At 35.0% G+C, this 24618-nt stretch overlaps 1 protein-coding gene across 7 annotated transcripts in view; it reads right to left on the reverse strand.

Annotated features, from left to right (window-relative positions):
* Positions 1–24618, reverse strand: part of alpha-Spec (alpha spectrin) — a 333133-nt gene that overhangs the window by 264889 nt on the left and 43626 nt on the right. For 4 of the 7 annotated variants that reach the window (XM_069839769.1, XM_069839767.1, XM_069839766.1 and 1 more), the window contains exons 1-2: positions 18458–18533; positions 11068–11228 (exon numbers count right to left, since the gene is read on the reverse strand). In XM_069839769.1, coding sequence (XP_069695870.1) covers positions 11068–11228; positions 18458–18521 — 225 coding nt within the window. In that variant the 5' untranslated portion in view covers positions 18522–18533. Of the gene's footprint in view, positions 1–11067; positions 11229–18457; positions 18534–24618 lie in introns of those variants that run through there. The other 3 variants (XM_069839770.1, XM_069839771.1, XM_069839768.1) reach the window with 1 other exon arrangement.

The raw sequence follows: 24618 nt of genomic DNA on the forward strand, positions 1-24618 counted from the left end.
GCAAGAACAGAGCAAATGATTGGTGTGTGTGTGTGTGTGTGCGTGCACCACATGCACGTTACACTTTTGTATACGCATGTATGTAATACACATCAGAAAACACAAAAAAAGACGAAAGATGAGTTCTATCCACTAAGCCACACCAGATTCCCATCCCGATGTCGGATCAAATTCTCTCAGTTTAAGTTCCACCTCTTGGCTTCTCTTTAGTGGCCTACCCTCATGCAGTGTGTCATAGATGTATGATAGTGAGAACCATGTCCACACACATGTGCAGAGGTGCACTTGTTATGTGTGACTAAGTGGCCGGGATCCGACGGAATAAGCACCATCTTAAATCACTAAGTGATTATACGCATATATATTACTATGATGTACCGAAGTACATAAGATATTTCTGTGCAGATATTCTGCGTCATCATATGATGAAAGATGAGTGGAACGGAGAAAAATTCTCTCTGGCACCGGGATTTGAACCCGGGTTTTCAGCTCTACGTGGAGATGCTCTATTCGCTAAGCCACACCGGATTCCCATCCCAATGCCGGATCGAATCCTCTTAGTTTAAGTTCCACCTCTTGGGTTCCCTCTAGTGGCCTACCTTCATGCACTGCATCATAGATGTATGATAGTGGGACCATATCCACACACATGTGCAGAGGTGCACTCGTTATGAGTGACTAAGTGGCCAGGATCCGACGGAATAAGGGCCATCTTAAATCACTAAGTGATTATACACATATCATATATTACTATGATGTACCGAAGTACATATGATATTTCAGTGGAGATATTCTGCGTCATCATATGATGAAAGATGAGTGGAACGGAGAAAAATTCTCTCTGGCATAACGAGTGCACCTCTGCACATGTGTGTGGAATGGTCCCACTATCATACATCTATGACACAGTGCATGAGGGTAGGCCATTAGAGGGAACCCAAGAGGCGGAACAAACTGAGAGGATTCGATCCAGCATCAGGATGGGAATCCGGTGTGATTTAGTGGATAGAGCATCAGCACGTAGAGCTGAAAACCCGATTCAAATCCCGATGCCGGAGGGAATTTTTCTCTGTTCCACTCATCTTTCATCAAATGATGATACAGAATATCTGCACGGAAATGTCATATGTACTTCGGTACATCATAGTAATATACAAAAAAAAAAAACTTTCTGATGTTTAAATATCTGGACTAGTAAGCTGGCACCTAAAATTGATCTTTCTTTTTATTACATTATTCTTTTAGATGCCTCTAAGCATTGAAACTGACCAGATATAATTATGTCATTAAGAAATTCATAATAGTTAAATTCCTATTAAAAATTATTCTTTGAAGTGAGTGAAAGGTTTAGATACTCTCAATTATAAGAATATAAAGACAATAACTTTGGTTCTGGTGATGATTCAGAAGGTTTCCCTTTTATATTAAAAATTATAATTGGATGGATGCCGTAGTTTTATATTATACATATGATAAAAAATAATTATCAACTGCAATGACCAAAGATCTTAATTAAAACTGCCGAAATTGAGTAAATGATTACATTATGTGACACATTTATGCCATTTCTCCTCATAAAACATTTAAATATCTAAAGAGATTACCATTATAGATCAACTTGTGAAGTCAAAGTCACTAAAACATATTTATTCAAATATAATTATTTTTAATTATTTTATTTCAATCATTACAATGTAACAATTACAGTTATTTTTAGTCAATTAATTGAACAAACCAATTTACTGATTCTAGTGATCATAATAAAGTCAACTGCATATAAAACATCTGAAAAATAACAAATCGTATCAACAGAGCAGAGATCTATTTACTTAAACTTAGGTACACATATAATATTCGCAATAATTCACTGCATCACAATTATAAGAAGACATAATAGGAAAAAAGACATTACATTTAAGAAAGCATTATTAACATTCCTATGGCTGCAAAAGGGTATCCGTCGGATACAGGGGGGAGAGCCATTAATCCTTCCCATTGAAGGCTTTAAGGAACCAACCTGGACAAATACCCAATGTCCCATCCCTACCTTCCCGTGGTGCAGCTGTTGGTAAGCATAATTTTACGAGCTGAACTAAAGGGAAGGGCTACTCATCCACTAGCACTGGTCAGCTTGATGAGTTAATGACTGAATTTGGTATAATTTTCCTCTATCCAATACCTAATTCCCTCTTTACCCTTTCCTATCCAGTCCTCTGACTGAACTCTTACTTTCTTCGATCCTGACAGCATTAGGCCTAGGGGTTCATTTCCCTTTCCTTCCTCCTCTTTCTACTTTTCTGTTCCTAGTGCTGACCTGCTATGGCACTAAAATCGTCCTCGAGTGGCTTAAGGAGGGAAAGCTGGTGATCAACAAGATCTCCCAGCTAGGTCCAATGGACCCGTCGACCAACAGTAGGTGTGGTCCTCCAGACATTCTGGGGGTTGCGTGTGAATGAAGTAGCCACCAAAACGTTAAAATATGGTGTTCACTTAAATCAGCTACAACTTGCGATTTAACTGCTCCAATATGAAATGAGTACCATTAAGGTAAAATTATCCAGAGGTAAAATAGTCCCCCAATCGGATCTCTGGGCAGGGACTACTTTAATGGTACAGAACCAACTGAACATCTTACAATGGAATGCTGGTGGTATAACATCAGCCAAGAAGACTGAACTAGCGAATATACTCTCAGATAATAATATAGATATCTTCCTTATTCAAGAAGCAAACCTTAATGCTGACCAATTAAAATATTTTAATTTTAAAGGTTTTAATATGAAACTGTTACCCAAAGGTAGACAGATCAGTAGTGGAATTCTCGCAGGTACATCAAAGAAATTAATTACAAATTTTCAAATCATAAAAGAAATGGATAATCAAGACAAATTAGAACTAATAAAAATTGAAGTATGGAAAAATCAACAACATTTCAAAATCTACAGTGCCTATAACCCACCTAATAATCCCCTTGATCTAACTTTGTTTGATATACAACCTCAAACTATCATAATTGGTGACTTTAACGCCCACTCCCAACTTTGGGGCTACGATCATGTAAACCAACCTGGAAAAATGATCATGGACCTCCTAAATACTACAACCGCAGAACTTGTCTACAGAAAAGAAGATCCCCCTACTTTCATTCATTATTCTGGTTCTGGTACAAATCCAGACTTATCACTAGTAACATCGGATATCCATCACGAAACCAAGAAAAAAATAATTGAAGACCCTGGATCTGGCCATAGAGTCATCATTGCTTCTATCCATCTTCACCAAAACCGAAGAAAAGAACCCTACAATAACAAAACAACATGGAACTTTAAGAAAGCGAATTGGAAACTATTTACAACAGAACTCGACGAACACCTCAAGCTCAACACACCACTAATGGAAAATACAAACTCAGATAGATTGAACAAATATTTCTGTGAATCTCTTCTTAAAATTGCAAAAAAAGCACATTCCACGAGGCAAACCAAAAAAATACACATTCTGGACAGAAAACCTGAATTTATTGAAACAAGATAGAGATAAAGCAAGAACCAAAGCAGAACATAGCAAAACACCAAAAGATACTCAAGATTGGAGGAAGAAGACTGCCATTCTTAAAAAAGCAATCATAACAGCAAAAAAGAACAGTTTCAATAAATTTATTGAAGATATTAATTACAGAACCGATAGTGCTAAAACATATAAATTTCTGAAGAATATTTCCAATACGCAGGAAAATACTAGCCAACCTATTATTCATAATAACAAAACGCTAACAGATAGTAGAGATATAGCAAACGCATTTAATAAACACTACTCAAACTCTCACAGATTACATTCCAATATCAAAAAATCTGACAAATTTATCAAAAGAGAATTACATAAAAATAATAAAACCAATATTACTAGCAATATCACAAAACCTGAAATATTTCAACAAAATTTTACTTCCAAAGAAATAACTCTAGCTATACAAAATTTAAAAACCAAGAAATCTCCTTGCCCCGACAACACTCATTCCGAATTTTTTAAACATCTGGGGGAAAAAGCCAAGTCTGTACTTTCATCCATTTTCAATTTATCATGGAACACCTCAATTCCTGCAGCTTGGAAAAAAGCAATCATTGTACCAATTCACAAAAAAGGGAAACCTGCTCATGATGTTAATAGTTATCGACCAATAGCACTATTAAGCATGATAGCAAAAACCATGGAGTCCATGATCTCCAACAGATTAACTTGGTATTTAGAATCCCAAAATCTTTTATCACCAAGACAAGCCGGCTTTCGACAACTACACTCTACCAATGAACAAGTCATATGCCTCGGCCAAGAAATAAAAAGACAGTTTTAACAAGAAAGAAGATACCTTGGCAATATTCAGATGGATATCAGAATTCCTTAGTCAAAGATTCATTGCCACTAAATTCAATAACTCACTTTCTAGTTACAGACAAACATATCGAGTTCTACCTCAGGGCTCTGTCCTCAGCACAACTTTATTCAATATTTATATAAATGACTTACCCTCCCTATTAGAGGAATCAAACATGAAAACAGCACTATTTGCAGATGATATAGTTTTGTGGACTTCCGGATCTTACAGACATAGAGACAAAATTCAAAATTCTGCTCTTAAAGCTCTAAATCACTTACATGAATGGAATACATCAAATTTGATGACACTCAGTTTAAGCAAAAGTAACTACCAAATATTTTCACTCGGTAAAAAAGAAAGAGAATTCAATATCCAATACAATGGCCAGCATCTTCCTAGGACTTATGAATCCAAATATCTTGGAGTTATTTTCGATAGTAAGTTAACATGGAGCAACCATTTGAAATACATTTCTGAAAAAGCTCGTAAAAGATTCTCCCTTCAAAAAAAAGACTAGCAGGAAAGAAATGGGGATGCTCTAGAAATAGTTTGAACACTACATACAAAATGTTTATACAGCCAGTGCTGACATACTGCGGAGAAATTTTAATTACTTCACATTTCATAAACGACATAGAATATGTTCAAAACCAAGCTCTCAGACTCATTACTGGTGGAATCAAAACAACTCCAATAGATTCTATGAGGTTCCTCACTAATATTAACAGTATCAAAATGACAAAAGAAGAAAAAGCACTGATTCAATATGAAAAACTTATCAGATTACCAGGAAACAATTGGCATTCATACAGTCCTCTCTGTAGATTGAAAACTCAAAAAAGTTTCATATTCATGGTTCAAGAATTAAAACAGAAAATCAATATCTCGAATTTAAAAGAAAACTTACAAATTAAACCAAACCCTTTAACTCTATTAAATATAGAATATAATCTAAATTTAACAGAAGAAATACTGAAATCAGAAGTAAACATTGAAATATTGAAACAATTGTCTTTAGAGACAATTAATATTGGGTACCCTTCACAAAACTGGCTTATACACCGACGGATCCTTGATCTCCAGAGAACAAGGTGCCGGTGCAGGTGTTACGTACTGTCTCTTCTCACTTTATAGATCACTTGGATATGGAACAACAAGTTTTGACGATGAAATCATTGCAATAAGTGAATGTCTCAGGAATCTTCTATGCCACATAAATAAATTTAGGAATGCAGTTATATTGTCAGACTCCAAAGCAGCTATTCTATCAATCGTCTCTAAACACACACCTTCATCTCAAATGGCAGAAATAACTAAAATGCTCTCTCAATTAATATCACTCAATAAAAGAATTGTATTCCAATGGATACCATCCCATTGTGGAATCCTGGGAAACGAGAATGCAGATGCTTTAGCAAAGAAGGGCAGCACTGCTATAGTAGGCTCGCTCTATGCATCCCCAGTTAAAGACAGAGGCTACCGCACGCTGAGCGGTTGTCTTTTGAAGTAAGACCTTTTCTGCCCACTCGGGGGATGGGGTAATCTCTGTTTCTGCTTTCTGAGGCAAACATAAATGTTGCCAATTCTCCCCTGAATGCTAAAACTAACTGCAGTCTTTCTTAATATGTTCAAACAATTCACAAGTGTTTTTCTTCGCTGTTTGAAAGTCTTCTGTAATTTTTTATTATTATTATTATTATTATTATTATTATTATTATTATTATTATTATTTCGTGGAGTATAGGCCTATTGTAAATTACTTAGTTGTTTACAACCCCAAGATAGCAATGATAGATGAACAGCAATTTTAAAGACATAATTAACTTTATTAGGACAATAATATAACCCTACCCAACCCCATACCCATCAAGGGAGTTATGTTGCAGGATATCAAATCAGCCATGCAGTAAGAAACATGCAGTGGAGGAGCTCGCAGCCTCATATGGACACGTTGTGTTACGATTTCCTCTGTACCACTGTGTTCTAAATCCTTTGGGAATGTTAAATGTTATGTTTTATTTAACGACGCTCGCAACTGCCGAGGTTATATCAGCGTCGCCGGTGTGCTGGAATTTTATCCCGCAGGAGTTCTTTTACATGCTAGTAAATCCACTAACATGAGCCTGTCGCATTTAAGCACACAAACGCCATCGACCTAGCCCGGGATCGAACCCGCAACCTCGGGCATAGAAGGTCAGCGCTATACCAACTGCACCAACCAGGTCAAACTTTGGAAATGATCTGGTATCAACTGAAGTCTAATGTTAGGGAAAACAATATTATCGCGACTTGAGTCTAGTGCGTTAACTTCTGCGTGATGGAGCTGCAACAATTGGTCCTCATAATTGGTCCTCCTGTGTTCAACATGATATTAAAACGGAAGGGAATTATATGAAGCACGACAGGGACAGTAACCAAGAGAGATTTGTGATTCATTAAGGAGAGAGTGACGACGAATAGAGGTAAGAGAAGAAAAATGTCATATTTTATTACATAACATTTCAGATTTCGCTGCGAATTTAGACACGAAACACAAATTGACAATATTCTTTCGGTGTTATTATTATTATTATTATTATTATTATTATTATTACTATTATTATTATTATTATTATTGATATAGTCTAAGTATGAAAATATATTAGTTTGAAGAAGTTGACTGTACAATGATTCTATAACGGATTTATGCACACAGTAACTCAAAATTAACCATTCATTAATTCGTGATTGATTGAATTAAAGTACAATTTGTTGTATAGAAATAAATATACGATTGTTTCATACCCACGTGGGGAAGTCAATGTAAAATGTGACAACTGCGCGCCTAGAAATTTCCGCACGCATCCCTTAATGACCGGGGTGGACCGTGTGGCTAAGTTCTTCTAGCAACAAAAGAGACCGACTGGGGATCCTTTGAAAAATCCTACTATACTAACAGACCTGTTACTAAATCTATGTATTACTCTGTGAAGAGATTTATTAAATCTACATACATAGACTTCAACAAACAAAATTTGATAACACAATCCCAAGGGAAAAAATGGAACTCTCTGCATCAAAATCCACAGTTAATTCCCGATTTACCACGAAAATCGTCTGTAGCTCCATTTAGATTGGCAACAGGCCATGACTGTTTGGCTAAAAACCTGCATAGAATTGGAATATATCAGTCCCCTAACTGCCCATTGTGCAACTCAAACCAAGAAATGGATTCGGAACACCTCAAAATCTGTGCTTCATTGGCTGGTCATGATAATATCTTTGAAAAATATTGGAGTGCAAGAGGTCAAATGACTTTATTGTCAAACGCCTGGCATTAGAAAACAACAACAACATTCCTATGTTGCAGTCGGCATATTATAAATATTAGTTGGAGAAGAGGTCAAATGACTTTACTGTCAAACGCCTGGCATTAGAAAACAACAACAGCAACAACATTCCTATGTTGCCAGTCAGCATATTATAAATATTAGTTAGAGAATGCAGTAGTTGGTAATGGATTCGTCAATGACCAGACCCATCAACCAAGACACAGAAAATTTTTTGGCAATTTATCCAAGGAACATCGACATAGGTCTCTGAAGAACACAGCTATGTGACTGCATTAACCTGATCCCTGCTTTGACAAAGGAGATTGACAATAGACGTGGAAGATCATCCGATACCATATTAAATCGAGCCAGCTGAAACAGTTTTTAAAGACTACATATTTGATATTTCCTATACTTTTTGTTTATATTTAATGCAGTTTAGAACTTTATCAAAAACATTCTCTTAACCCAATGGACTCGTATTTTAAAGTATTTAAATTCCCTGCACTCGAATTTAATATCCAGTTTGCATATGAATTTGGAATGTACTGTGAACAAGTTGATTAAAAAGAAAACTATGCAAGATTTTTTATACAGAATTTATGAGATGCTATGCTGAAAATATGTAATCAATGATTGAAATGTCTTGGTAAGATATTTTGGTCTGATAATTCTCGTGTGACCACAGCTCATCAAATGAAGCGACTGGGTTAAAAACATACAATATAATAAAAAAACAAAGGTCTTAAATAAAAACTGTAAGTAATAAGTAACAAACAAATTGTGTTATGGAGAAAATTTTGCTTGTGCTTTTCAATATCGGTCATAGATGTTTCTAGAGCAAATTGCAAGACATTGTTTTAGATGAGAACTATTTAGATAAATATTTCCTATATTAAAATTCTGAATTTCTCCACAAATTTCAAATGAAATAAAGCAACTTTTCTGAGTACAGAAAGAAAGAGAGAGAGAGCAAAAAAGGAGGGAGAAGAAGAAGGAAAAAGGAGAGAGAGGAAGAGATGAAGAGGGATAGTGGAAGAGAGAGAGGGGGGGGGGGGCAGAAAGACACACCCAAAGTGCGTATCTAAGTAATTTTCCAACGTGCCCAGTGGAGAGTTATCTGATATCTGTGAAGAAAACTGCCACTGGCAGTAACAATAGCAGAAGAAATGAGGAAAGAAAATATTGAGATATTCTGAAGCAACATTCACGATCGTTTTCTGAAACTTTGTTTCGCTCTTGGTATTCTGAGCTTGCTGTACACTAACACTGATGGCAAAAGGCTATATTCACAAGTAAATTCAATCAATATAAAAGCAGAAATCACTTGTTAACGGAAACTTTAAATGGGCTCATCATTTACCAAAGCAGTGTATTAAAGTCTGAAGTCAAAATTCATGTGTTTGAACCACCCATACAAATAATAAATTAAATGAATTGGTATCTGTATGCTAAGATCAATAATGACTATGTATACCAGATCAATTTCACCATTTGACACTTTAAATAGTGTTAGATGGATACAATACATCCTGGTGCAGTGCCACTAATTAATTTTACGACTAGCCTCATAGTATAGTGGTCAGAGTTTCTGGCTATAGTTCATGAGGTCCCGGATTAGGGTGTTCATCCATACCTAGAATTTAAAGTCTAGATGTAAGCCCTCTTTTGGCCCCACATAATAAGTGATTGTCCTATCATATCATTGGGATAATGTAACTCGTTTTCTAGGCATCTCAACCTCAGAAGTGTGTTACACATAAGCCACTGCCATGAGAAAAGACCAAAAATGTCGAAAAACAACTTGGTGGCATTGGGGAAGGGATACGAAATTAATCTAACGATAGTGTGTTACATGTCAGTAAACTGTAATAGTGATAGAGAGTTTGTAGAAATTTTAAATAATCAAATTTATAAAATTATAACGTAATAATATAAAACAACAAAAATATTTATTATTATATTGTTCTTTATATTTCTTCACGGTTTTTCTATGTTAATTTCTTTCGGATCTACGTTTTTCGTAGATAAGAAACGTCATTTATATGTTCTAAATCAATCTTGTTCGAAATTGTTTGCTGAGAAAATGCACGAACGCGGAAATACAGTATGTGACTGCAACACAGATGAAGATATCAATGTTTCTATCTGGAAAGAGTGGGAGCAGATTGGAGATTGGGCTTCATTTGATACAGTGCATTATGTGGGTGTTTATACATCAACACTGAAGCCAAGACAATCTCCCGAATTGTTGAAGGCATTCAGAATTTGTGTGAGAAAGATGACGATGGTGTAAATCAGTGTTTACTAATCTCTTCAGTGTCATGGACCTCTTGAAGCTATTTAATTTTTGCGCACCCCCAAAATGTTTTATATAATTTGGGTTGCTAACCATTTTCTACTATTATTATTTAGCTGAGAAAATTTTGTCATCCAGTCTACTTAAAAAAAAAAAAAAAAAAAAAAAACTGAAAGTTGGAATTTATAAAACATTCATGTTACAGGTTGTTCTGTATGGTTGTGAAACCTGGACTCTCACTTTGAGAGGGGAACAGAGGTTAAAGGTGTTCGAGACTAAGATCCTTAGGAAAGTATTTAGGGCTAAAATTGGTCCTTAAAGATTATAATCTAAGAAACTAAAAATATCGGACAGGTATGGAAGACTTGAAAGCCAAGAGAAGTCCTTCAAGTGAGGTGATTCCTTTTAAACTCTGTGTTTCAAAAGATAGAGATAAACAGAAAATATTCCAACTACCTGATAAAATCAAAGAATGTGATGAAGTTAGGCTTAAGTAAAATCCTCTTTCGTAACACATCTTGGTTCTGCAGACCCCCCCTATCAGGTTGGTAGTGCTGATGTAAATGATGAGCCAGTCTCCAACAACCTTGTGTCCTTTAATGACGCTGTTTCTGCTTTAGAAACAGTGAAATGTTTTGTAACATTTCACTATGTAACTAAACAAATCATGGAATAGTTATCACAATTTAAGGGCATGGTTTATTCCTTAGGAGTAAACAAAAGCAAGCATCCAAAATAACTGACTTTTTTTTGTAAAATAATCACAAGTAATTAAATATTATATCAAATGTTACTAAATGCCATTTCAGTTATACATTCTTCTCACTTATGCGTGTTTTCCTTCAGATCCCAAGTGAAGTTTTACTGTAATGTACGGCATATGCTTTTTAAAATTTCGCATACCCTCTTAGAAGTTTATGTGTACTTCCAGGAATACACACATATCCAAATTGAATACTGCATACCATTGTCCTGAACCATATATATGAGAAAGCTGAATAATATGAATAAATATTATACAAAACTCATCTGTATTGTAAACAAACAAAAATAGGACCCAACAAATTTATGAATCAAATTACCTGGAAGCGTCGTGAATCCTCCAACTTTTCTCTTTTGGCTCTTGCTTCAGACTTGAACTCTCCATATCGGTGTAATACTTGTTCTCGACGTTCTTGTATATCGTCTGCTGTCTCAAGTATCTTCACCTCCTTCGGAGTTATCTGATCCATATTGGAATCCTCTGTAATGAAGTTTTAATATTTAAATCTACTTCATAAATTTCATATTATGTGCTGAAATTTAAGATTAAAAATTTTTTCACCTTCTATAGTCAATATACCTTACTTACTTACTTAAGGAACCCGGAGGTTCATTGCTGCTCTCACATAAGCCCGCCATTGGACCCTATCCTAAGCAAGATTAATCAAATCTCTACAATCATATCCCACCTCCCTCTAATCCATTTTAATATTATCCTCCCATCTACGTCTCGGCCTTCCCAAAGATCTTTTCCCTCCAGTCAATATACCTAAACACTACTGCAGTGCTTTGTATGGAGTGTGGCATTGTATGGGGCAGAAACATGGACATTATGACAAAGTGAAGAGAAGCAAATAGAAGCATTTGAAATGTAAATTTGGAAAAGAATGGTACACGTGAAGTGGACAGACAAAATATGAAATGAAGCTGTGCTGGAAAGAGAGGATGAAGAAAGAATGATGCTGAAGGAATTGGTTGGGTCACTGGCTGAGAAGAAACTGACTACTGAAGAATGCACTGGAAGAAATGGTGAGCGGGAGAAAGAGTTCAGGGCAGAAGATATCGAATGATAGAAGACATTAAGATATATGGATTATATGAGACAAAGAGGAAGACAGAAAATAGGAAAGATTGGAGAAAGCTGGGTGTGCAGTGAATGATCTGCCCTCTGGCAGAACACTAAATGAATGCTGCATGCTTATATGCTGCTATGTAGATACGAAACTAAGCAAATAAAGGGGGGGGGGGGAATTGACAGGTTGGTTAGTTTCTTATCAATATCTCTAAATACAGGCAAATAAAGTTGATCAGACTTCCATTTAGCAATTAGGAGCTAAGAAACTTCATAGTTAACTTTAAATCTCAAGAAAGCTTTCTGTCTGAAGTAGACTACATGAAATTAAGAAAAAGATAAATCTCTTAACAAGTAAAGAAAACCTAACTCACAAAATTAACCCCACACAAGCAATAAAAATAGAGTATTATCTGGACCTGGTTGAAGATATCAAGAAAAGTGACACTCCAAAAGATGCCCTAAAATTGATAACATTGGAAACTATTCATAATAGATTCCTTAAGAAAGAATGGCTCCATATCTTCACTGATAGATCCCTACTGTCCAACCAAAATGAAGCAGGTGCTGGTGCTGGTGGTGCATATCCACTTTTCTCATTTTATAAATCCTTAAGCACATATTCACAAAGTGAGGCTGTCATGCATGGCAGTCTCGCTTGTTACTTGACTTGAAGGCAAGAAAGCAAGGTAGCTTGAGACACCAGCTAGTGCGAGACAAATGATACAGTAACATTGGGTTAAGTGATGGCATCTTTACCATCACTTGCTATTTCAAGCTTTCCCTTCATTGCCATCTATTCAATTTTGAAGATGAAGACAAAAAGGAATAAAATCTAAATTTTAAGTAACATGAACACGAATTACAAGAGACCAGTTATGAAATAAAATAAACCAACTTACAACATACATGTACTGTCATAAATTTTATTAAATGTTAATAGCATGAATTGTCATTCTGTTGTAATATTGATTACCATCTCAGAGATAATACACACATAAAAATTGACCATGTAAAACAGAATTTCTAAACTAATTCTAATTGAAAGCTTTTAATATACCTTAAGTAAGATTAACGTACAAGTTATTAATGGTTTCGCAGGTGGAATCAGGGTTTGTATAACTGACATCGTCTCATGAAGGTTAGGAATTTAGTTTTCGTGTGATAATTTTATGTTAAACATGTGCAGTCAATCTCTTATGTTAATTATTTATTTTCTTTCGGCTTTCTGTTTAGTTTAGTCGCGTTTTTAATTGGATAGTGTTTTATTGAGTCATTTGCTCTTCTCATATTATTTCTTAATAAGCAAGTTATCTCCCAATCCCTAAAAATTAATTTCTTTTGTTCCATTCATAATAAATAACGGACATAAGAAGGTACCTGTTAAGAACAGACAGCACAGAGTTTTAAGACAATTTATTAATTTATTTAAAGACATTTGGGTATGTAACTTCCAACGGCACCATGAGAACATCACAACCTGGGTAGTCCACGAAAAACGTTGGTGACATACCAAAATATGGTCTAAGTACAACTATGAGATCAATGAAAACCGCCATGTCGATGTATACTACTTCCTGGAATATCTTATATTTAATTCATCCATCGATATCATTCACATTTGCTGTCACAAGTTTCAGAAATTCGAACCGTGAATGATTACCGAATGCAGGATTAAAGCTTTTATAGCTATTGCTGTGGAACATTCTGGTTCATAAAATGTTTCATTGATTACATATTTTCGTTTAGAGAAATTAACTAGAACCTTCTACAATCACCTGCTATTGGATTTCGAAAAGAAGAATCAGTAATTGAACCCTCACTGGCAGTCAAAATATTCATAAAACCCATTACTCTAGCTGAGGACCATTAACTACTTGAGAGAACTGCATATTAAAAATGAATGTTTCTTTACTCACACACATCGTATGAATCAATATATTAATCAGTTCACCCACTTATTATTCATTATTACGAATATTTTAGCTGTTTTCAATCATTATTAAAACTAAAATACAAGCTCTGCGAGATAGAGAAACCCCTAGTCGTGTTGTGCATGATGCCTAAAACAATTTATAAACAGCTTGAGTCAGACACCCTTTATACTTATAATACACTGCTCAGAAGAAACAAGTCTGTTCCGAATAAAGAATACATAATATTTATTTTGGGACAAATTAGTTTTAAAGAGAGCTGATGTGTTCCTTCGACAATTCTGATGAGTGTATAAGCATGTTCATTTAAACTAATTAAGAATGTTAATCATTTTCACTAATTATTAGTATATTTACATCCCTTTAATCAGTGTAATTGTTATCTTTACTATTATATTTATTACGAACTTGAAGATAAAAGTATCAGTTTCCTCAAAAACGGCTTAGAAATACTAACTGAAGGATAGTAATGAGCTTAGAGCAGCCGTGGCGAAAATAGGAGATCAAACCGTCGACCATCTTCTGCTCGAATGCTCCAAATACAACATGGAAAGGCAAAAACTGCAGAAAAACAAGGGAGAAATTTGGCCACCAGTTAAAAGAGACCTAACAAAAAAATTCTTAAAAGACTTTTGCAAATTTGTGAATTCAATTGACTTCACAAACAATTAAAGTAGAATAGAACACAGAGTAGTAATAAGCATATATCTGTACATACTGTAAATACATAAACGTAGATTAGGTAAGACAGAATAGGATTTATTAAGAAGAAAAAGCCAAATTGTACAAAGTACAACATTACTAAACTCAGGCATTCCATATAAATAGCGGCATAATACAAGCTTATATTGTAATTAGTCAACAATCAGGTATATGGTAGTTTATCAATCATCAACTTAACACAACTGGAATTCAACTTAATATGTATCCCAGGCAATATAGATGTAAACCAGAACATGTAGTATTACAAACTGTAATGGAACATGTTGTTTAATTACGTTTCTAAAAAAAAAACACACAGATAGCTGCTGTAGCATGATTATTATTCTGCAACTATACATTTCTGATTTGAATGTATTGCTTTCATCAACTACTTCTGTCCAAGAAGAGTCACAGAATTCAACACAGCTATAATACAGTAATACAGATTACACTTTGTGATCAACATGTTTTAAAGTTTCCGACTTCAGTTCACTTGGAAAACACAGAACTTTGTCATCAAATTTTATTACCCAGAACTTTTAGCAAGATATTTTAGGATTTTCACCTTTTATGTGGGCCGCAGAAAAAGGGAGAGAGAGAGAGAGGGGGGGAGGAAGGAAAGAGGAGAGGGAGAGCGAGAGAGAATATTCTGCAAAAAGCAGGACACCTGATCACCCTACTTAAAAGTAAAAAAAATAAGTTATTGTTGGAAAATTACACACAGGAAAATACATGCTGAGAAATTTACTCAGTAATAAGGGATGAACTGCAATAGGTAATAAATTTCCTTTGCAGCTCTAAAGCATTGCGTGGATATGTTTTTCCTTTTCTAATGATATAGGTTGTTAGCAATCACTTTCACAGGTAGACTTCAGGGATGGACACAGTATGTGGACACTGAAATCAATATTTTAAACATCACTCTTGAGACTGGCGAGTGCTTTTAAATAAAATATATAATTAACCATTTTTAATGTAGAAATTAGTGGTAATGACAAGTGATCTATCAAGAGATTCCTTTGCAACTATCTTCAGTGTTGCATGACAGAAGCCATTCGCATCTGTGGGCAGTTAAAAGTACAGGTACCACTTTTGCAATAAGGTTTCAAATCAGTGTACTATTTGTGAAGAAGACACCACCTATGGAACTGTCAAAATGAAAATATAATACTATTTTAACGCATTTTTTAAAATACACACGTAGGCATCATCATATTCAGCATCATCATCTGCCTGTCAAATAATAGACCTAGTGGCCTGTTACAGTTTCCTGCCATCAATGGAATGGTCGACCCACAGATCATCTTCCTCTGAGATGCACTGTAGCAACTGTTTTGGTTGCATTTTTTTCACATGTTGTAACCAATTTCGTCTATGCTCACAGAGATATTCAGCTACAGAGATTATTTTGAGTTCATGAACTATTGCTTCATTTCTTTTTTGATCTACAAGGCTGTATATTTTAAAAAATCTTATTTCAGCTGAAGTTATGCATCTTTCATCTTGGATTCGTATGGGCCATGCTTCACTATCATAACAAAGAGTGGGTCTTGTTAAAACCTTATAAACCTTCAATCTTGTGTTTTTGAACCTTCGTTGTTTTAAAAACTTGATTGATATTTCTGAGATTTATTATAATTTTGAGTATTAAATTGCATTCTTCAAGACATGTTAAGGTATAATCTAAATATTTAAACGAGTTTAGTTGTTCCAATATTAAATTGTTAATACAAATTTTGCTTCAGATGGGTAATTTTCCTTCAAAAGATATAACTTTTGTTTTTGAGATTTCCATGTAAAATTCTTGTGCAATAATATTATGATGGTGAATTGAGTACTGTAATTATCTTCTGTGTTGGCGAGAAGAACTTGGTCATCTGCATACAAGAGGGTACTATGGTATTATTACTATGGAGATGAATGTTTCCATAAACTGTTAGTCTCCAGTGTCTAATGTCATTAACATAAATGTTAAACAAGAGCTGTGATAAAAAGAAGCCCTGTCACACTTCATAATTCAATGGTTTCCAATCAGAAAATTCTGCTCCTACTTTTACTGCTATTATATTACATTTGTATAATTGGAAAATTGTATGCATTATTTCATTTGAAGTTTCATCATCTGCGAAAATTTCTATTAATTCTTATCAATATGATCAAATGCTTTTTTATAACCACAAATGTCATGTGAATTTCTTTATTAAATTCTATATGTTTTCCAATTAAAAGCAGCTTTAGTCGACCTGGAAACTTAAAATGAACATTTTGTCACTCAAGTCCCGCGTAATATGTTATTTTTGTAGGAATTTTCAGCAATTTTGGCCATTGAACTCACTGGTGCCATTAACCTGAAAAGTACTGGTATTCGATCCTTTACCTGCGCACTTAAACCGTCATACTGTACAATACTCCACCCTCTTGTTATGCTTTCTTATTCGACTCTTTGCCTGCGTGTTTAAAGCCTACATACAATTACAATACCCCACCCTCTCTCTCTCTCTCTCTCTCTCTCTCTCAAACAACATTCCTCACTCAGCTGTAATAAAGTTCTGGAAATTTTTGCTGGTCAGTTTGTTGTCTTTAGTGTATTGAAGTGTCTGTGAGTGTGATTACAATGAGTGTAAAGAGCTTTCTGTGTCAGAAAAATTGAAAATCTTAGGAAAGTACGATGTAAACAATACTCTTAGACAGAAACAACTCTGCTTCATTAGGAATCCCATCATCGACATTAAGGACGATAATATAAAATCGTGACTCAATCACTGCAGCTGCAATGTCAAGAGGATGGATGTAAGTGCAGGAAAGTGAAGTGTGGTAAACATGATGACTTGGAGAACATTTTGGTTGACTGACTTCATCAGTCTCGAAGTTCAACCATACCCATAAGTGACCCTATCATTCAAGAGAAGGCATGTAAAATCACATGCAAATTTAACTTCGACTTTTCTGCTTCCTATGGTTGGCTTAACAGATTTAAACAACGACATGGAATTGTTTACTGCCAGATTTCCGGCAAGTCAGGAACAGTTAGCGAAAATGGTGTTAGTGAGTGGAAAAGTGAGTGCTGCATAATCTGATTTTAAGATACGAACCCCATGATATTTTCAATGACGAATGTGGTTTATTCTTTAAACTCATGCCCAACAAATCATATGTTTTCAAAAAATAAAAGTGTATGGAGGAAAATTAAGTAAGGAGAGGGTAACAGTGTTCGTTATGGTAATTCTGATGGCTCTGAAAAGCTGCCTCTGGTCGTGGTGGGAAAATCAGCAAAACCGCGATGCTTCAACCATGTAAAGAACCTGCAATGTGTTTATAAGAACCAGGCACGTGCACGGATGACCAGCGATTTGTTTGTCATGTGGTTAAAGGATTTGGACAACAAAATGGTGAAAGAGGACGCAAAATTCTGTTGCTTATAGACAACTGCCCCACTCATCCTAAAAATGTGGAGCTTGCCGTTTTGCCTCCATGTACAACAAGCATGCTTCAGCCCATGGACCAAGGGATCATAAAAGTTCTCAAGCAATTTTATCGCAAGAGAATTGTCCTACGGTACCTACAAGACATTGACAGGGGGGTCGACCTGGTTGGCGAGTTGGTATAGCGCTGGCCTTCTATGCCCAAGGTTGCAGGTTCGAGCCTGGGCCAGGTTGATGGCATTTAAGTGTGCTTAAATGCGACAGGCTCATGTCAGTAGATTTACTGGCATGTAAAAGAACTCCTGCGGGACAAAATTCCGGCACATCCGGCGACGCTGATATAACCTCTGCAGTTGCGAGCGTCGTTAAATAAAACATAACATTTAACATTTGACAGTGGGGAATCAAAACCTGTCACATTTCTGGATCCTGTCAATTGTCAGTGTTGCATGGGAGGGAATCCACCCCGTACAATCATTAATTGTTTCAGAAAAGCTGGATTTAATAAGGTACGAAACGTAATTTAATTACAGTAAATTTGTATTGTAAATTATAACTTTCTGTTATCGCAGTTACTTACCATACTTTTTTTTTTTATTTATAGGGTTCCAATAATTCGTTGCTTGAAAGTAGTCTCCCATCATACGTAACTGATGATGAATATGACAATGTGGATTGGGTTGTTGTGCACGAAAAGCTGGGCGATGTTCACTTACAGGATTTCTTATCTGCAGACAATCATTAATTTTATTTTGTCGTCACTAATACTCTCCATTCCAAGTTTTTTCGCAGTGATGTTGATTAAGAAGAAATGGAAGATTAAGCTTTTAACCATCTGATCAATATTTACTATGTAACTTATTGAGTTTAATTGGAAACTTTTCCTCGATTTTCTAAAAAAAAAAAAAAAAAACACTTCCCCACATCCATGACGTGCTGAAAATTCAAAGTTTTCGCACAAAGTACTAATGGTGTTATGACCTCGAATATTCTTGATTTAGATGACATCATAGAAAATCATAGCACAGCAAGGAAGAAGGGAGTGAAGAAGAGGAATTAGTTCAATCTGTTCCCATGTGACAAGAAGCCCTTGCAGTGATGAAGTGATAAGACAATTTATCAGTGCTTGTTCTGATGATGTGTCAGTTAGCGTAAATTCATATTTAAATCACGTTGAAAACGTGATTGTTCATTGTAAGGGTCCATCCACACGGCAAACAATTATAAATGACCTTTTTCGAAAGAATTATGTACAGTACATATTGTAAATGTTTCTGACATACAGTAATTACATAATGGAGTAATTGAATGGGTTACATCAGCTGCTTGCTTATGCAGATGACGTGAATATGTTAGGAGAAAATCCACGAACGATTAGGGAAAAAACGGGAATTTTACTGGAAGCAAGTAAAGAGATAGGTTTGGAAGTAAATCCCGAAAAGACAAAGTATATGATTATGTCTCGTGACGAGAATATTGTACGAAATGGAAATAAAAAAATTGGAAATTTATCTTTTCAAGAGGTGAAAAAATTCAAATACCTGGGAGCAACAGTAACAAATATAAATGATACTCGGGAGGAAATTAAACACAGAATAAATATGGGAAATGTCTGTTATTATTCGGTTGAGAAGCTTTTCTCATCCAGTCTGCTGTCAAAAAACCTGAAAGTTAGAATTTATAAAATGGTTATATTACCGGTTGTTCTTTATGGTTGTGAAACTTGGACTCTCACTTTGAGAGAGGAACATAGGTTAAGGGTGTTTGAGAATAAGGTGCTTAGGAAAATATTTGGGGCTAAGCGGGATGAAGTTACAGGAGAATGGAGAAAGTTACACAACACAGAACTGCACGCATTGTATTCTTCACCTGACATAATTAGGAACATTAACTCCAGACGTTTGAGATGGGCAGGACATGTAGCATGTAATGGGCGAATCCAGAAATGCATATAAAGTGTTAGTTGGGAGGCCAGAGGAAAAAAAAGACCTTTAGGGAGGCCGAGATGTAGATGGGAAGATAATATTAAAATGGATTTGAGAGAGGTGGGATATGGTAGAGAATGGATTAATCTTGCTCAGAATAGGGACCAATGGTGGGCTTATGTGAGTGCGGCAATGAACCTCCGGTTCCTTAAAAGCCAGTAAGTAAGTATACAAGTCAAAATTAGTATACCTGCCTAATACATGGTCCCTTGAACAGCACCCTATCGGGATTTTACTGTATTTCTGGTTATAGGAAATGCACAGACTTCTGGTTTTTCGGCTCTTCATGTCAAAGCTTGGTCTTTACATTGCATTTGTTAGTGAAAATTGAGTTTTTAAAATTGCCAGCTACTTTAAGGTCAAATAGTCATCAGCACAAGATCTGCCCTTCTGGAAACCATTTTTTTTTTTGCCAAGTAAATTTTCATAATTCTTTTTTGACTATATTTCTTATAAATATTTCACATCCATTATTGAGAAGACTTATTCCTCTATAATTTTCACAATCTTTCAGGATGCTCTTTTTAAAAATTGGTACCATATAATAACAGCTTTCTGCCAAGATTGTGATGGATCTTCTAGTCATATTCTATTTAGTACATTATTATTATTATTATTATTATTATTATTATTATTATTATTATTATTATTATTTCAGAGAATGACGTTCTTGTAGCAGTAACTGTTTAAGTCTAGTTGGGTGTATCAACCTTGGTTAACCAGAAACCAGACACCAGTAAGATAAGAAAATAGTGACTGGAGTTTACTGAAAAGTTTTAAGTGTTCATTGTTGTAAGTGCACTTATAATATGATACAAAGTATGCTATTACACAGTATCTCAGTAACAGAAGCTTGATTCAGTTGTGTTCTAACGTAGAACAACTTTATTGTGAAACAAGTAACAAACTGAAATACACGGGAAGAAAAAAGAAGCACAGTATTTCCATCAAGACATGGACAGATAGAAACAGAGAAAGTACAAAGAACAGAAAGTTAGCAAGCAGATGAAGAATGTATGCATTGATATCACTGGAAAAACGAGGGTTGAAGAAAATCACGAATATACGTAAAGATTCCTAAGAAATATCTTACCATACAAAATAAAGCTCCTAGAAGTGTTATGCTAAAATAAGGTTACCAGATTTTTTAGCTGAAATCCAGGGACACAAGCCAATTACACAGTACAATTACTACATTACTATTAACTGCTGTTGTTCGTGTTGTTACTATTAGGCCCTATTATTATAATATTATTATTAAATTAAATTAATACAAGACAGAAACGCAAAAGTAAGTTATACGTGTTTGACATAAAACCACACATTTTTTCTGTTAAGTGAATCTTTGTTAATACGTCTCGTCTGGAAGCAAGCTTTGTTGCAATTTCCTGGCATGCCAATGGAAAGTTTGTGGTGACAATGAACATGGATTAGACTGTTTTATTTTGAATGTTGTGAAGTCCACATCATGTTCACAGCTGAGAAAACCAATTGCTTCCACTTTCGTCCTGGAGCACGTTAAGTTTGTTTTGTAGAACTTCTTCACTAGGCCAGTTGTACAGTCCATAGACTTGGGATTATGATGGTGTTATGGTATGGAACATAAAGTATCTTCATGTAGTACAGTTGCCATGCTATTCTTACCTGAGATAATAGTTCTGAAATGAGTGAACAACTTAGAGGAACTGTAACGAGTGACCACAGCAATTTTATGACTTTTTATTTCATTATCAAAAGTTCTTCTGCCATGGTAATGAAGAAAGTTTGGCACAATGAGCAGACGGTGATATGGTCATTAATTTGACACTTAAAAAGAATTCTTTCAAACAACATATCACTTACAACACATTTATGTCTCTTACCTTTCTGATCCTACATTTTTCACATTACATACATAAAATACTAGTCTAGTTTAGCATCTGTAATAGCTACCATTGGCTACCTACCCAACTCGCTACTGCAGTACAAACAATTCCGTTTCCGAATTTAAAAATCTTTACTTAAATTGGAAGCAAGTATGAAGAAATACAGTGTAAGCATTAAAATTACAGAAAAACTACGAGCACGATCTTCTCTGCCTCTTATGAAGAATAAAATTTATGAAGTATAAACAGTTTTTCTGTCACCAATCCTTCGTTACAATGTCTTAACTGTATAACCTATGATACAAATAACTGTTTATGTCTCTGATGTTAATGACCTAAAATTATAAAATAAAATAGAGTTTGAAAACAGGGACAATTTGGGAAGTTTTTAAAAATTTGGTGACATTACAGAGACAGATTTTAGCTGGGGACAAAAGTACGAATTCGGGGACTGTCCCCTGGAAAGTCTGGTAACCTAATGCTAAAATTACAATGAATATGCAAGAAGAGAGTAAGACTAGCAGCATGATACTGAAAAGGATAATTAATTAGTTTTACTTCCTACGAGTCATTTTTAACTGCCAGCCTACATGATGGCACAGTAAAGAGGTCACCCAAATTGAGTCTTGACACAGATGACATCACTTGATAAACTTTAACAAACACTCTTTCAGATACATGACGTCTTTTTCTACTATCTATTACATAAATAAACATGCAATGAACCCAGACAAACTCTCAACAAAGAACATCTAAAATGCCAAACAGAAGGAAAAAGCTATAATGTGAAAAATTGGGAGCAAACTGGGAAGTGAGAAGAGAAATGGACTGTTACACAAATTACACATACTTTCTCAAAGTTTTAAGCATTTTGCAACAATTAGGTTTTTTTATCAAGCTGCAAACAATATTACTTACTTACAAATGGCTTTTCAGGAATCCAGAGGTTCATTGCCGCCCCACATAAGCCTGCTATCAGTCCCTATCCTGGGCAAGATAAATCCATTTCCTACCATCATATCCCATCTCCTTCAAATCTATTTTAATACTATCCTCCCATCTACACCTTGGCCTCCCCAAAGGTATTTTCCCCTCAGGTCTTCTAACACTCACATTTCTAGATTCACTAATATGTGCTACATGCCCTGCCCATTTCAAATGTCTGGATTTTATGTTCCTAGTTATGTTAGATGAAGAATACAATGCGTACAGTTCTCCATTCGCCTTCTAGCTTCCTAGTATAATTTAGAGACAATCCAGAAGATTTGATGCCAAAGCTGGACATTTTCGTACATGTTCTTGATTTATGAAAGAGTCTTCTAAATTACATAGGATGCATTTTGGTGAACCAAAAATTCCAATTTTAAACAGTGTGCTGCTAAACAGTCATGGCCAGTTAGCATCCGAAATTTTGCTACTGCATCATGTCGAGGGGAATCAGGTATATGTTCTTTTTCAGTAAGCTATACTGACCAAGATTTATTATTACTGTTTTCTTGAAATTTCTTTAGAATTTTGATTTGAAATTGTTTGTATTAACAATTTGGCACTGTGATAAGATATTTTCTACAAGGGTACTTGTAATATTTTAATTCCTTTCTTTGCCAAACAATCTGCAATCTCTTTGTCTATAATACCACAATGAGCAGGGATCCATTGGAGACACAGATTTTTATTTTGTTTTGCCAGTATGTGTATGGATGGTTGAATTTCTGCGATTTTGGAATTTGTAGGAATATTGATTGAAGCTATGGCTTGGATTGCAGAAATTGAGTCGCTAAATGTAACAGCATTTTTTGAACATATTAATTTGATAAATAAGTTGTGTTAATTAATGCCTGTTGATTGCTGGAATTTCTCCATCAAAGTTAGTAGAAGGACTCCCTGTAGACAAATAAAAACCGAATAATTTGGAATATATTTCAGCCCCAGCTGGTTCATCATTTTGATATTTGGAGACGTCTGTATAAATGTGTAACCAATCTGTGTCGGGGTAGATCAATCTGTTTTAATTGAAGTATAGACAATTCTTCTCTCTTGAAATCCTTAATCAAATTTGTATCATAATTTATATTGTCATACTGTAATGGTGATTTAGGTAATAGGAACTTTTCTGGTTTTAAATTAAAATTAAATACATCTCTTAGTTTCTGGATTGCCTGTAGAAACCCATTTTGCGTTTTCAATTTTCTGCATCTGAATTTGTAGCTTGTCCCATATGTATCATGTGGTAACCTTATCATTCTTTCATATTGCAACAATAATCTCTTACGTATCTCCTCTTTTATGGGATAGTTCTTTGTTGTTATTTACATTGCTATTATCGGGGTAGATTTAACTGCACCAATGATTGATCTCATAGCATTATTTTGTGCCACTTCTAATTTGTCAATGGTTTTTGTTGATGCTGTAAGTTAGTTTTCACATCCATAAAGAATTTGTGGTTTTATATATGTTTTATAAGTAGTATTCAATACTGATCTTGAACACCCCCACTTTGTTCTTTCAAGTCCTTTCAGTACATTGCATCTTGAGTTGGCTTTATCTATTGAATTTTTACATGTTTTTCCCAATTAAGTTTTTGATCAAAGTATACTCCTAAGTATTTTGGTTTTGCTGTTGAGAGACTTTATGTCCATCTATTAGTAATTGAAAATTGGGTAATTTATGACATAAAGAGAAAGTCTGATGAAAGGTTTTATTGATATTAAGTCATTTTATTAATTTCGCATCAAGTAGACAAGGATTTCGGATCACCATTCATATGTTCTGTTAGCTTGTGTTGATTATGGGGACTTGAAATCCATATAACCAGATCATTAGCATATAACGCACATTTAACAAATCTATTTTTGCTAGATAATTCATAAGGTAGATCATTAATCATTACA

This window comes from Periplaneta americana, chromosome 11, assembly GCF_040183065.1.
Source record: "Periplaneta americana isolate PAMFEO1 chromosome 11, P.americana_PAMFEO1_priV1, whole genome shotgun sequence".
Lineage (NCBI taxonomy): Eukaryota > Metazoa > Arthropoda > Insecta > Blattodea > Blattidae > Periplaneta > Periplaneta americana.